Below are 12,628 nucleotides of genomic sequence, written 5' to 3' on the forward strand. Positions count from 1 at the left end.
CCTGAAATCTGGCAGTTTCATTTATCATTTATTAGTTTTGGGTCTACTGGGGGCCTTTTCCCAGTTTTTAGATAGATATTTGTTTCAGTCATGTAATAGAGATTTCGCAGACGTTATAGAGGTGTTGATTTGAGATTTTGGGACATTATTCCCTATTATTGCTTTCATATGACTCTTGACCATGTTTTCCGTAATGTTATTGTCTTCCACATCTCTTTATCATTTGAATTATGTGCATGATTACCAGACAGATAGGGGTGTTTCGGGCCTTCATGGTTCGGGATACTCGTCACGGCCAGGGCCCCGGTTCGGGTCGTGACAATATTCTCCAATGGTATTCACAATATCTTCTAAGCTCTAGACCTTTGAACATGCAACATTTTCTCTTGGGTAATCCAACAAGCTATTAACATCCATTTTATATCGCAAGATGAATGTATATGATTTTTCTATTATTTTTTGACATTTTTTTGAAGTTTTAGCATGTTAGGTTGCATAAAGTTCTTTCACTTCACATGTCTAACATCCATAAAAGCAATATTATCTTAGCCAAGAAAATTAAAAACTTACAATACACCACCACATCTATACAATTAGATAACTGGACTTAGAATGCCAGTTTGGACATATTTTCTAAGAAATGATATTTAAAATTATTATAGTGCAGGTGAAATAAGCAGGACTAAAACCAAATTAATGATTAAAAGGTTTAAAATATTTACAATTCTTTATGAAAAATTAATATTATATATTCAAATAATTGTAAATTATATATATAATTCATCAGTTCAATTTGGTTATTCTTTAATTTTATTTTTTTTTAGGTAATTTCCCCTAAATATTAACCACTTAAAAACTATTAAATTTTAGCTATTTTTATTATTAAGAAAATTAAATAAAAGTATCTCTAACTGTGACACGAATACTTCACGGAGTTTAAAACATTCATCAAATCACAATGCCACTATTTGTTTCTGAATTTTCTAATGGAGTTTACTTCTGCTATATTCATCTCATCTCTTCTTCCCCTTTTTGCTATGTTCCTCCCACTGCTCTTGAGTTTTTCTGTATCACACTCCTCTGTACTATATGGAGATGATTCTTTCAAATTTTCTGACCAACATGGACCTATTTATTTTATTTTGGTATGTGTTTTCGAATGTTGTTATCAATAATAAATTGTCATACAAAAACCTGAACTTTGTGTGGTGTTGAAAAGTTGATGTCAGCGTCTAACCAAAAGAGTCATCAATTCTTTTTCAGAATCAGTATCAACATTGAATTGCCCAAACCAAAATGTCCAATTTAGAAATACAAGACATAGGAAAATAAAAATCGAAGCAAATTCGATACAAGACACTATGACAGACAAATGATACTATATAGATTATGGAATATAGAGATTCTCATTGATAATAGACAGCAGCTTTATGTAGTTACATATTGTTATACATGTATATTGTTAAAAGCTGTGTTTACAACGATGAAAATGTACAAGATTCTTACTGCAGATACCGTAAAGCACAGATAAATGCTACAAGGATCAGTGATAAACTAGCTAAACTATATGATCCTTTTTCCTATTAGAGCTGTAAAAAGTACTCCTTATACAAGCTGTCGGATGCTTACTGAGAATTCAAAATATAAAGAAAATAAACATACAAGAAGCCAACATCTATTATGTATACATACAAAATAATTTTAGCCTTTTTCATTTCCTTTACCTTCGACTAGCCATTTAACAGATTCAAAAGGACCCCAAAAAGGTGTAATTTTTCGACAACCTTCTGATACCGTAGCCCCAGCCATGCTTTACGGGAGCGATCTAGAGGTCAAAACTGTGGCTGTTGAAATGGAAAATAGCCTGATGGCCTCTTCTCTGCAAGTTCTGCCTTCTGCACTCTTTAGCAACACTAGTCTGAAGAGTAGGAGGACCACACACAATCACACCAATATCTACACTTCCCCAGCTCTTTGCATGCGATCCAAATATCTCTGCAGAAAAAGAAGTTAAACATATCTTCGAGAAAACAAAAGAGAAGTATATCGACCTTGTAAAGTTCAAATCTTGTTCCAAAGATACCTTGGAAATCCGGTCTTTGACCATATCGAATATTGTTGACAAATCGAGCCTCTCCAAAACTCTTGGGTAAAGAGGCTTCATTCTGGTGCTGCAGGATGTCAACTTTCTTTGTGTCGTCCTCTGGTTCCTCCTTCGATGAGGTTTTCCTTTCCCAAAGATGCCATAAAGCGATCACGAGACCACCAAATATAAGAATGCTTGCAGCCATGCATCCAATCAACAAAAGCCCTTTGTACCACCAATAATATACATTGAATGGATTTACGTAGAAAATGTTCAGCGACGCTGTAGTGATCACCAACCCTATGGTGGATACTACGACATATAATCCAGACCATACAATATTTCCAGTACCAACCAAACCAGACATTCGGCATCCCTTGAAGCCAGGGGAGATTGAGGGTTGCATTGCTTTGGGTGTTTTACCCTCCTCCTGATGTGCAAAAACGAAGTAATAATTAACACAAATAAATAGGGTGATGATACATGAGCAAAATGAAAATAGGCGAAACCAATTACCAATGGAGGCTGTGATTCCCGAGTCACAAATGTTTGAAGCTCAAGATTCAGTTTATCAGAGAAAAGTGGACAGATTGCCTCCATGTCAACTGTATCAAGAAGTGGAAGCTCGTCCGAATTTTTGATAGCCCATACTATCAGTATATTTCTTGACAGACAAGGCTTGCCATCATTGATATGGTGGAGAATATCACTCAGGATAGCTAGAAAGGGAGAAATTCCAATTCCACCTGCTACCAAAATGAGATTTTCATACCTGAGAGGAGAAACATGATCAAGCCAATTAATTAGTCAATGACTTAAAAACTGAGAAAACAGAAATTGTATGTTCAACAGAGATTGCTGCGGATTTACATACGTTAAGTGGTATGGTGATTCATGTCCATAAGGACCTTCAACAGAAGCTGTTATTTTCCTGTTATGCTGCAAAAGCGGCTCCGTCTCAGATTGCTCTACAGAAAGATTCAAGATGTTTCCCTTCAGTTTCTCTGTCCAATCTCCAAGAACCTTTATCAGAATAGCAAGATGCTGTTTCCCATCAAGGGGACTAGATGAGACACTGAAAGGGTGCCACTGCAGCCAGGACAACTCGCGTATTTGTAAGAATATCCAGCCAAGGGCGTTGTAATCTAAATCTACATCGTGAGGAAAGAAGTATTAGATCACTGAAAAATGCAAAAAAGGGCAACCTGGGGCACTAAGCTCCCGCTATGCGCAGGGTCTAGGGAAGGGCCCGATCACAAGGATCTATTATACGCAGCCTCGCCTTACATTTCTGCAAGGGATCACTGAAAAATGAAGCAGTGACAAAATAAATTAGTAAAAGATTTATGCTTACTTGCAGGTTTTGAGATAACGAGTTCAACGGTTCCACAAGGGAAACATGTGGCTGAAAGTATGTCAACAGTCTTTCTTGACTGGAAGAATCTAAGGAACCGATCAAGCATGAACAGGAAGATCCCAGCTCCAGCCATCATGAAGATGAAATCACCAACATGCAAGACCAGGAATACCACGAACACCACATACAATTGGTGTGTATAGAAGAACAGTTCAAAGTTTTTTCTCCTTAATCCAGGAAGTGAAGTCACCCACATCAGTAAACCAGCTGCAAGGCTGATAACTCCTGGAAGATTGGCCACTCCTACGTTTTTCCAGTCAACTAGCTGCATTAAAAAAGATAGGCGAAGTCTAAGTCTCCTTCATTGGCTGCTCCAATAACACTAATAAAGATGGCGAAGGGCCTTTAGTATATGGTACAGAAAATAAAAGGAATCTCTATGGGCAAGATAATGAAATTTCCAGTTTTAGAACTCACTTCTTCCACAAGTCGTCCCCGCATTGCCCAGCCAATCACATAGAACAGACCATGAAGAGTAAAAAGAGCCATAGTAAGATGTCCCAGCCAAACATGATATCTAGTGGCATGTTCAAAAGGGATATCTATAGCTCGAAGAAGAACTGAACCTCGTGCAACAGGCAGAAACAAAAATGCTAAGCAGATTAATCCAATGAATCCAAAACGAAGGCCTGTCAGCTCCAGCAACAAAGCACTGAAAAGATTGCAACAACAGATGCTAGTCAATGAAGCAGAAGCTGTAAGTAGAAAAAGCAAAACTTGCTACTAAAGGAGCCTTCAAGTGGACAACTATGAACTAGTTCTGAGTGTGAGATAACAACTGTGTGGCTGTTTTTAGATTGAAATCTTTTCAGATGAAGCTCTTTTTAGATTTGACAGACGCACAATTTACAAGTCGGGGTGGCAAAGAAGAGAGGACATAAAAAACGAAGAGAAAATCAATCCATCTTTCCCGATTTGCCTAGATAACATGCAGCAAATGAATTTAAAAGATCTCACTTATATAAGTGAAGTGACTAAAATCAAACAAATACATATAATAGCCTAGTGATGCAGAAAGTACTTAACTGATACATCTCAGTTTGTTTTTCATTTGAGTGTGAAATCAAACAAATTTAAACCAACAGGTACTATGATCAATTGATCATGGTGACAGAATTACCTTTTCTCTTTCATGCCGTGTGCATCAAACAAGGATAAGAGGTCAACATTCTGTATAGTGTACATTATTACAGCCCACACGATGTACACTGAGAAGAGTATAACACCAATCATTTCTGTAGCTGTAACAACACCAAATGGTCCATCCACCAGCACCGGGAATGTCCACAATCTAAACTTTGGACCTTTTGCAGTCTTCTTGCTGCAACAATTAAAACTTCTAGATAAATTCATCTCAGTAACACTAACAATTAAGGAAATCAAACTAGCAGATAGACATACACTTGAGGTTCATCTTCACCAGAGAGAACGAGACGAATAATTCCAAGAAATGCAATCATGAAAACTGGGAAACTGAATAACAAGAATGTGCTTCCTGCAGTACAACATAAATTGAAACTACTTACTTATAAGATATTATAAACAATGATGAAGTTCAAGTTGGGAGAAAAAAAACCTGTAGTCCCAAAAAGAGTTCCATTTGTGGCTCTTATAGTTTTATGTTGCAATTCTCTTCCAAATTCTGTAGGCAACACAAAGAAAAAAGCTGCCCATGCAATGAAGATCACCCACATTATTCCTTTGATTGTTGATGATACCAAAAGAGGTATCTTCTTGAGATAATTAAATTCATTTTCTTTCTTTAAAAGAAGAGGTTCTTGGCTTGAAAGTTCACCCATTCTACAATCTTTAAAACTTTATTGGCCTATATCAAAACACCCTTAAAGCAGTTACCAATATATACAAAAAGGTTTCACAAGAAACCAAATCCATCAACATTTCAATCTGGCTGAAATTAAGCCACAAAAAATTGGTCTCGAAAAGATAAATACAGTGATATAATGTCTAGAGAAATACGAGGTTCTTGTCAAAAAATTGAAAATACTGACGTTACATCATTATAGTGCTAGTTATAACATTAATGGTCTAATGGAGACATGTCACATGGACCATATTGGTCTTGGTAATACATAGTAGGTTTCTACAGTGCATTTCCTTTCCACCAACAAGAATTATAGCCACAAATTTTAGAACAAATTAAAGGCAGCAAATGACTTTAGTAACGAGGGTGATGATGAGATTGAATTATTTGTTTGAGAAAACTCTCTGCTTTCACTAGAGACTAGGAGCCTTTACGGAATTAGATGCAAAATTAATTTAGTTTAAGTAAAATAAGAAATGATATGATGAAATTTAAATAGCAATTAAAACAAATAACGCACTAAGTCTAACAACATAATACTTATCGACCACCCATAATATTGTGTCTTTATTTTTGTCAAGTAAAAGGGTGTCAATCAAGCAGTTGTTTGACCATAAAAATTACTTTTTTTTAGGGTTGGAGTTGGAGTTGGAATTGTGTTTGGCCATGTCTTTTTTTAAATTTTTTTTAAACTTTTAAAAAATCTTTTTTAAATATGATTTTATGCCCCCAACTTTTAAAAATTATTAAAATCACTCAACTACTAATTTACCTACTAACATGCAACCAAATGTTGAGAAAATAATTTTTATGCCTTCAATTGATAAAATAATTAACAACAAACTAATTATTATGATTGTTATTCTTCTAAAATTTGAATAAAAATATTACAAGCACGAGGTAAATAAGTTTATCTAACCATAATCAATTGAATAGAGAAAATATATTTTGACAAATATGATTGATGGATATAAATATATTTTATATATTTTTAAATTTGTTGATGGAAATTCTTGATTACTTTCACTTGAATTAATTATTTTATTGAATTTGATCTTTTAAAAAAAAAATTATGGATGAATTATTTCTGAATAGATTAGTGCTAATTTTTTGCTTTTTCTTTATTGATGATATTGATTTTCCTTGATTTTTTTTTCGGTCAAGAGAACAAACTTTTGTTAAGCTAATTACCACACTCGTGTCTGTTGAAAATCCATAAAACCAAAATAAGGTAATCGTCAATATGGATCGTTACGTTCTGTTTGATATACGACTTTATTGACCATTTTTTAATAATTTATTAAAATCATCATAGTCATTATATGACATATACAGAAAATTAGAATGACAAGAAAAAAATATTAAATTTTTTATTTTTAAATAACATAATATATTAGGCCTTATATTTCTATAATATAGTTCATTCAAAATAAAAGTTGATATATTTTCACCATAGATTGCCATTTATTATTTTTTACTTCACGTTAGTAAATTTTGGTTAAAAGAAAAAAAAAAGATTAGACTATCGGTAACAAATTAAAATGATGTTGTACCATACAAAATAAATAATAATTATTTTTTTGGTGGTTGATTGTAGTTATACGAGGAGTTTGTGTAAAAATTTAAAGATTGAAGTTATATATAATAATAATGAAAATTGAAAATCGAAGTGAAAAATTATGAAAACAACAAAAAGTTGTTTTCACTTTTTGGAATTCAACTCCAAAATAATTTTTTAAATTTTCATAGCCAAACACCATAATTTTCAAAAAAAAAAAAAAAAATAGAAAAAAGGAAAAAATTCTTATGGCCAAACGGCTCTAAAAAAAACACAAATAATATTTGTATGATTTTCGAGCATCAATTCCTCCACAAGGATTGACAAGACTGATTGAAAGCACTCCACTATAAAACGGATCAAAATAAAGGAAAGGCTTAAATTAACACGTACAAAAGTCATCTCATTTGATCTAACTAATTCAAATTTGCTTGGAAAATTTTTACTGTAAGATAAAATACTCCCTAAACAGGCGACTCTATATTCAAGTTTGAATTAATGCAACAATCTGATGTGATGAAATACATGGTATGACTCTTTGGAGGTGGCAAAATTTGTCCATAAAATCATAACTCGACCAACTCATTCAAGCTTAGATTGATTATTAATTTCCTTATTTATTAACTACACAATTTATTTCTGTCCATCAAAATTTGAATTGATATCTAAATCAAATTAATTCATGAGAAATATTTTTCAAGATGTTTTTCATTATTAGGTAATATGAAATTGTAAAATACAAATAAAACTTAGTAGTGCTTTGGGTTCTGGGTGACAAAAGAGTTTTAAAATGAAGTGTAAGTGACACAAGTCTTAATAATTGAGTAGAGGTGACAATTACTTTATTTAGAATTAAGAAAGTAAGAAAAGTTTGAAAATAACCCACAAGTTTTTTAATTTACACTTTGATCCAATGTAAAACCTAATATAACTAGAAATGGAGGAAAAAAATGCACGTTTCTTTCTCTTCTCATTTATTGAAGTTTTCTCTCTCTTCGTGATTTTTGTTGTTCATTGTTGTTGTTGCTTTATCATCATATTCTTCTTCATTATCATCATCTTGTTCTTCATTATCATCTCTTCTTGTTCATCATCGTCATCTTCTTGTTGTTGAACATTGTTGTTACCGCTACTATTGCTACTTGATCAAATTTTTTTAGGTCAAATTTTATTCGTATATCACTTAGGAATTACTTATAGGTGATTTTAGTAAGTAAAATTATAATTTTTAGTTGAATTTCTCACCTGGGTGTATCTGCTACTGTTGTTTTTTCAATAGTAGATAAAACACGTAACGTGAATCCAACAGATGAGTAATCTGTTGCAACATATTGTCTAATCTGTTACAACATATTGACTAATCTGTTGCAACATATTGACTAATCTGTTGCAACATATATGACTAATCTATTGCAACAGATTACTCATCTGTTGGATTTTTATTATAGTGTTGTAACATGAATCCAACATATGGGTCATCTGTTGCAACAGATTAGTCATATGTTGCAACAGACTACTCACTTGTTGCAACAAATGACTCATATATTGGATTCATATTGCAGGTTTTATCCATGTAGCAGTAGCAAATATACCAAATAAAAAATTCAACAAAAATCATAATTATACTTACAAAATCACCTATGAAGTAATGTCTAAGTGATATACGAACAAAATTTGACCTAAAAAATGCTAGAAAATTCAACAAGGGCACAACGAATAAGTGAAACACATGAAAAATTTCACGAAATATGTAAAGAAAACAAAAATAGTGTATCATACATCAAATGCAAAAAGATCGAGGGGACAAACGTTTGAGTTCTCCTAAAAATATTTAAATTCCCTAGTATTTTAATTGTTTTCTAATGGATAACCCATCTATTATAATAAATTTTCTATTTGTTTGATAATTTCCAACAGATGAATCATCTGTTGCAATATGTTAGTCATTTGTTGATTCAAATTAAGCAATTATTAGAAATAACTAAATTGATTTAGCTAAAATTAAAGACAAGTCTTTAAGACAGTGGGACAAACACTTGAGTTTTCCTAAAAATGTTTGAATTCCCTAGTATTTTAATTATTTTTCAATAGATCACCTATTTGTTGCAACAAGTTAGTCATCTATTGCAATAAATGTTTATAACAGGTTAGTCATTTGTTGATTCAAATTAAGCAATTATTAATAATAATTAAATTAATTTAACTAAAATTGAATACAAGACCTTAGACAAAGGGGGAAATGTTTGAGTTCTCCTAAAAAATATTTGAGCTTTAGTACTTTAAATTGCTTTTCAACACATATTTTGTCTATTTAGTAATTTCCAACAGATGAGTCATGTGTTGCAACAACTTAGTCATCTGTTGCAATAGATGTCTATATCTGTTTGATAATTTCAATAGATAAATTAGTTGTTGCAACAAGTGGGTCATTTGTTGCAACAGATGTCTATATTTGTTTGGTCATTTTCAACAGATGTTTTTATTTGTTTGGTCATTTCCAACAGATTACTCATATGTTGTAACATGTTGGTCATGTATTGATTCACATTAAGTCATTATTAGTAATAATTAAATTGATTACTAAAATAAAATATGAATTAATAAGTTCAATTACAGTTTCAATTAATCTCATGGTAATTACACGATCAACTAAGTATGTTCGTCCTAAGTAGAGTGATCAATTGACCAATTTTATTTGAAATGATTCAGACTAAGTCATCATTAGAAATAACTATATTGATTTAACTAAAATTAAAGATAAATTAGTAAGTTCAATTACGATTTCAATTAATTTTATAGTAATTACATTCAATTAAGTGTTTCGTATTGAGTAGAATGATTAATTGACAAATTTTATGTGAAATAATTCAAATTAAATCATTATTAGAAATAACTACATTGATTTAACTAGAATTAAAGATGAATTAGTAAGTTCAATTACGATTTCAAGTAATCTCAGTAATTAAATGATCAATTAAATGTTTCATCCTTAGTAGAATAATTAATTGACCAATTTTATTTTAAATGATTCAAATTAAGCCATTATTAGCAATAACTATGTTGATTTAACTAAAATTAAACATGAATTAATGAGTTCACTTACAATTTCAATTAATCTCATCGTAATTACATGATTAACTAAGTGTATTCGTCCCGAGTAGAGTGATCAATCGACCAATTTTATTTGAAATAATTCAAATTAAGATATTATTAGTAATAACTAAATTGATTTAACTAAAATTAAAGATAAACGTACAATTTTAATTAATCTACAATTTCAATTAATATCATGGTAATTAAATTATCAACTAAGTGTATTCGTCATGATAAGAGTGATCAATTGACCAATTTTATTTGAAATGAATCAAATTAAGTCATTATTCGTAATAACTAAATTGATATAACTAAAATTAAAGATGAATTGATAAGTTCACTTATAATTTCAATTAATCTCATAGTAATTACATGATCAACTATGTCTATTCGTCTCGAGGTGAGTGATTAATCGACCAAATTTATTTCAAATGATTCAAATTAAGTCATTATTAGTAATAAATAAATTGATTTTGACTAAATTAAAGATAAATTGATAAGTCCACTTACAATTTCAATTAATGTATTCGTCCTTAATAGAATGATCAATTGATAAATTTTATTTAAAATGATTCAAATTAAGCAATTATTAGTAATAACTAAATTGATTTAACTAAAATTAAAGACAAGACCTTAGACAAGGGGACAAACATCTGAGTTCTCTTAAAAACATTTGAGCTTTAGTATTTTAAATTATTTTCCAACATGTATCCTATATGTTTGATAATTTTCAACAGATGACTCATCTGTTGCAACAACTTAGTCATCTGTTGCAACAGATGTCTATATTTGTTTGATAATTTTTAATAGATGAGTCATTTATTGCAACAGGTTAGTCATCTGTTGCAACATATGTCTATATTTGTTTGGTCATTTTCAACAAATGTCTTTATCTGTTTGGTCATTTCCAATAGATGTCTTTATCTGTTTAGTCATTTTCAACAGATTACTCATCATTTGCAACATGTTAGTCATCTATTGATTCATATTAAGCCATTATATTAGTAATAACTAAATTTATTTAACTAGAATTAAACATGAATTAATAAGTTCAATTACAGTTTCAATTAATCTCATGGTAATTACACTATCAACTAAGTGTGTTCGTCCTGAGTAGAGTGATCAATTGACCGATTTTATTTGAAAATGATTAAAACCAAAACATAATTAGAAATAACTATATTGATTTAACTAAAATTAAAGATGAATTAGTAAGTTGACTTACAATTTCAATTAATTTTATAGTACTTACATAATCAACTAAGTGTTTCGTCTTAAGTAGAATGATCAATTGATCAATTTTATTTGAAAAATTAAAATCAAGCAATTATTAGTAATAATTAAATTAGTTTAACTAAAATTAAACATGAATTGATAATTTTAATTACGATTTCAATTAATCTCATAGTAATTACATGATCATCTAAGTGTATTCGTCTCGAGTAAAGTGTTAATTGACCAATTTTATTTGAAATGATTCAAATTAAGATATTATTAGTAATAACTACATTGATATAACTAAAATTATAGATTAATTGATAAGTTCATTACTATTTCAATTATTCTCATATTAATTATACGATCATCTTAATATGTTCGTTCTGAGTAGAGTGATCAATTGATTAATTTTATTTGAAATGATTCAAATTAAACAATTATTAGTAATAGCCAAATTGATTTAATAATTACAATTTAAATTAATCTCATAGTAATTACATGATCATTTAAGTGTATAACCTATTGCAACAAATTTAATTTGTTGCAACAGATGAGTCATTTATTGAAAATTATCAAACAGATATACACATATGTTGCAATAGATTAGTCATATGTTGTAACAAATGTCTTTATATGTTGGTCATTTCCAACAGATGACCAATCTGTTGCAACATATGACTTTATCTGTTTGTTATTATTTTCAACAGATTACTAATTTGTTGCAATAGGTGACTAATCTATTGCAACAAATGTCTTTATCTGTTTGGTAATTTTCAACAGATTACTCATCTTTTGCTACATCTTAGTCATCTATTGATTCATATTAAGCCATTGTATTAGTAATAACTAAATTAATTTAATTAGTATTAATAAGTTCAATTATTGTTTCAATTAATCTCATGGTAATTACACTATCAACTAAGTGTGTTCGTCCTGAGTAGAGTGATCAATTAACCAATTTTATTTGAAATGATTCAAACCAAGTCATAATTAGAAATAACTATATTGATTTAACTAAAATTAAAGATGAATTAGTAAGTTCGCTTACAATTTCAAATATTTTTTTAGTAATTACATGATCAACTAAGTGTTTCGTCTTAAGTAGAATGATCAATTGACCAATTTGATTTGAAACAATTAAAATTAAGTAATTATTAGTAATAACTAAATTGATTTAACTAAAATTAATGATGAATTGATAATTTAATTACGATTTCAATTAATCTCATAGTAATTACATGATCATCTAAGTGTATTCGTCTTGAGTAAAGTGTTAATTGACCAATTTTATTTGAAATGATTCAAATTAAGACATTATTAGTAATAACAACATTGATTTAACTAAAATTAAAGATGAATTGATAAGTTCAATTACGATTTCAATTAGCATGTTGTAATAGATGAGTAATCCGTTGGAAAAAACCAAACAGTTAA

At 30.1% G+C, this 12,628-nt stretch overlaps 1 protein-coding gene across 1 annotated transcript; it reads right to left on the bottom strand.

Annotated features, from left to right (window-relative positions):
* Positions 1–1,362: 1,362 nt before the first annotated feature.
* LOC107839780 (ferric reduction oxidase 7, chloroplastic) lies at positions 1,363–5,782 on the bottom strand. The gene is made up of 9 exons (XM_016683411.2): positions 5,080–5,782; positions 4,905–4,998; positions 4,624–4,824; positions 3,921–4,155; positions 3,441–3,768; positions 2,961–3,237; positions 2,603–2,858; positions 2,084–2,516; positions 1,363–1,995 (listed from the first exon to the last, which is right to left on the bottom strand). The coding sequence occupies exons 1-9, from the start codon at positions 5,300–5,302 to the stop codon at positions 1,826–1,828; spliced, it is 2,217 nt and encodes a 738-aa protein (XP_016538897.1). The 5' UTR covers positions 5,303–5,782; the 3' UTR covers positions 1,363–1,825.
* Positions 5,783–12,628: the final 6,846 nt, after the last annotated feature.

This window comes from Capsicum annuum, chromosome 8 (assembly GCF_002878395.1).
Source record: "Capsicum annuum cultivar UCD-10X-F1 chromosome 8, UCD10Xv1.1, whole genome shotgun sequence".
Classification (NCBI taxonomy): Eukaryota; Viridiplantae; Streptophyta; class Magnoliopsida; order Solanales; family Solanaceae; genus Capsicum; species Capsicum annuum.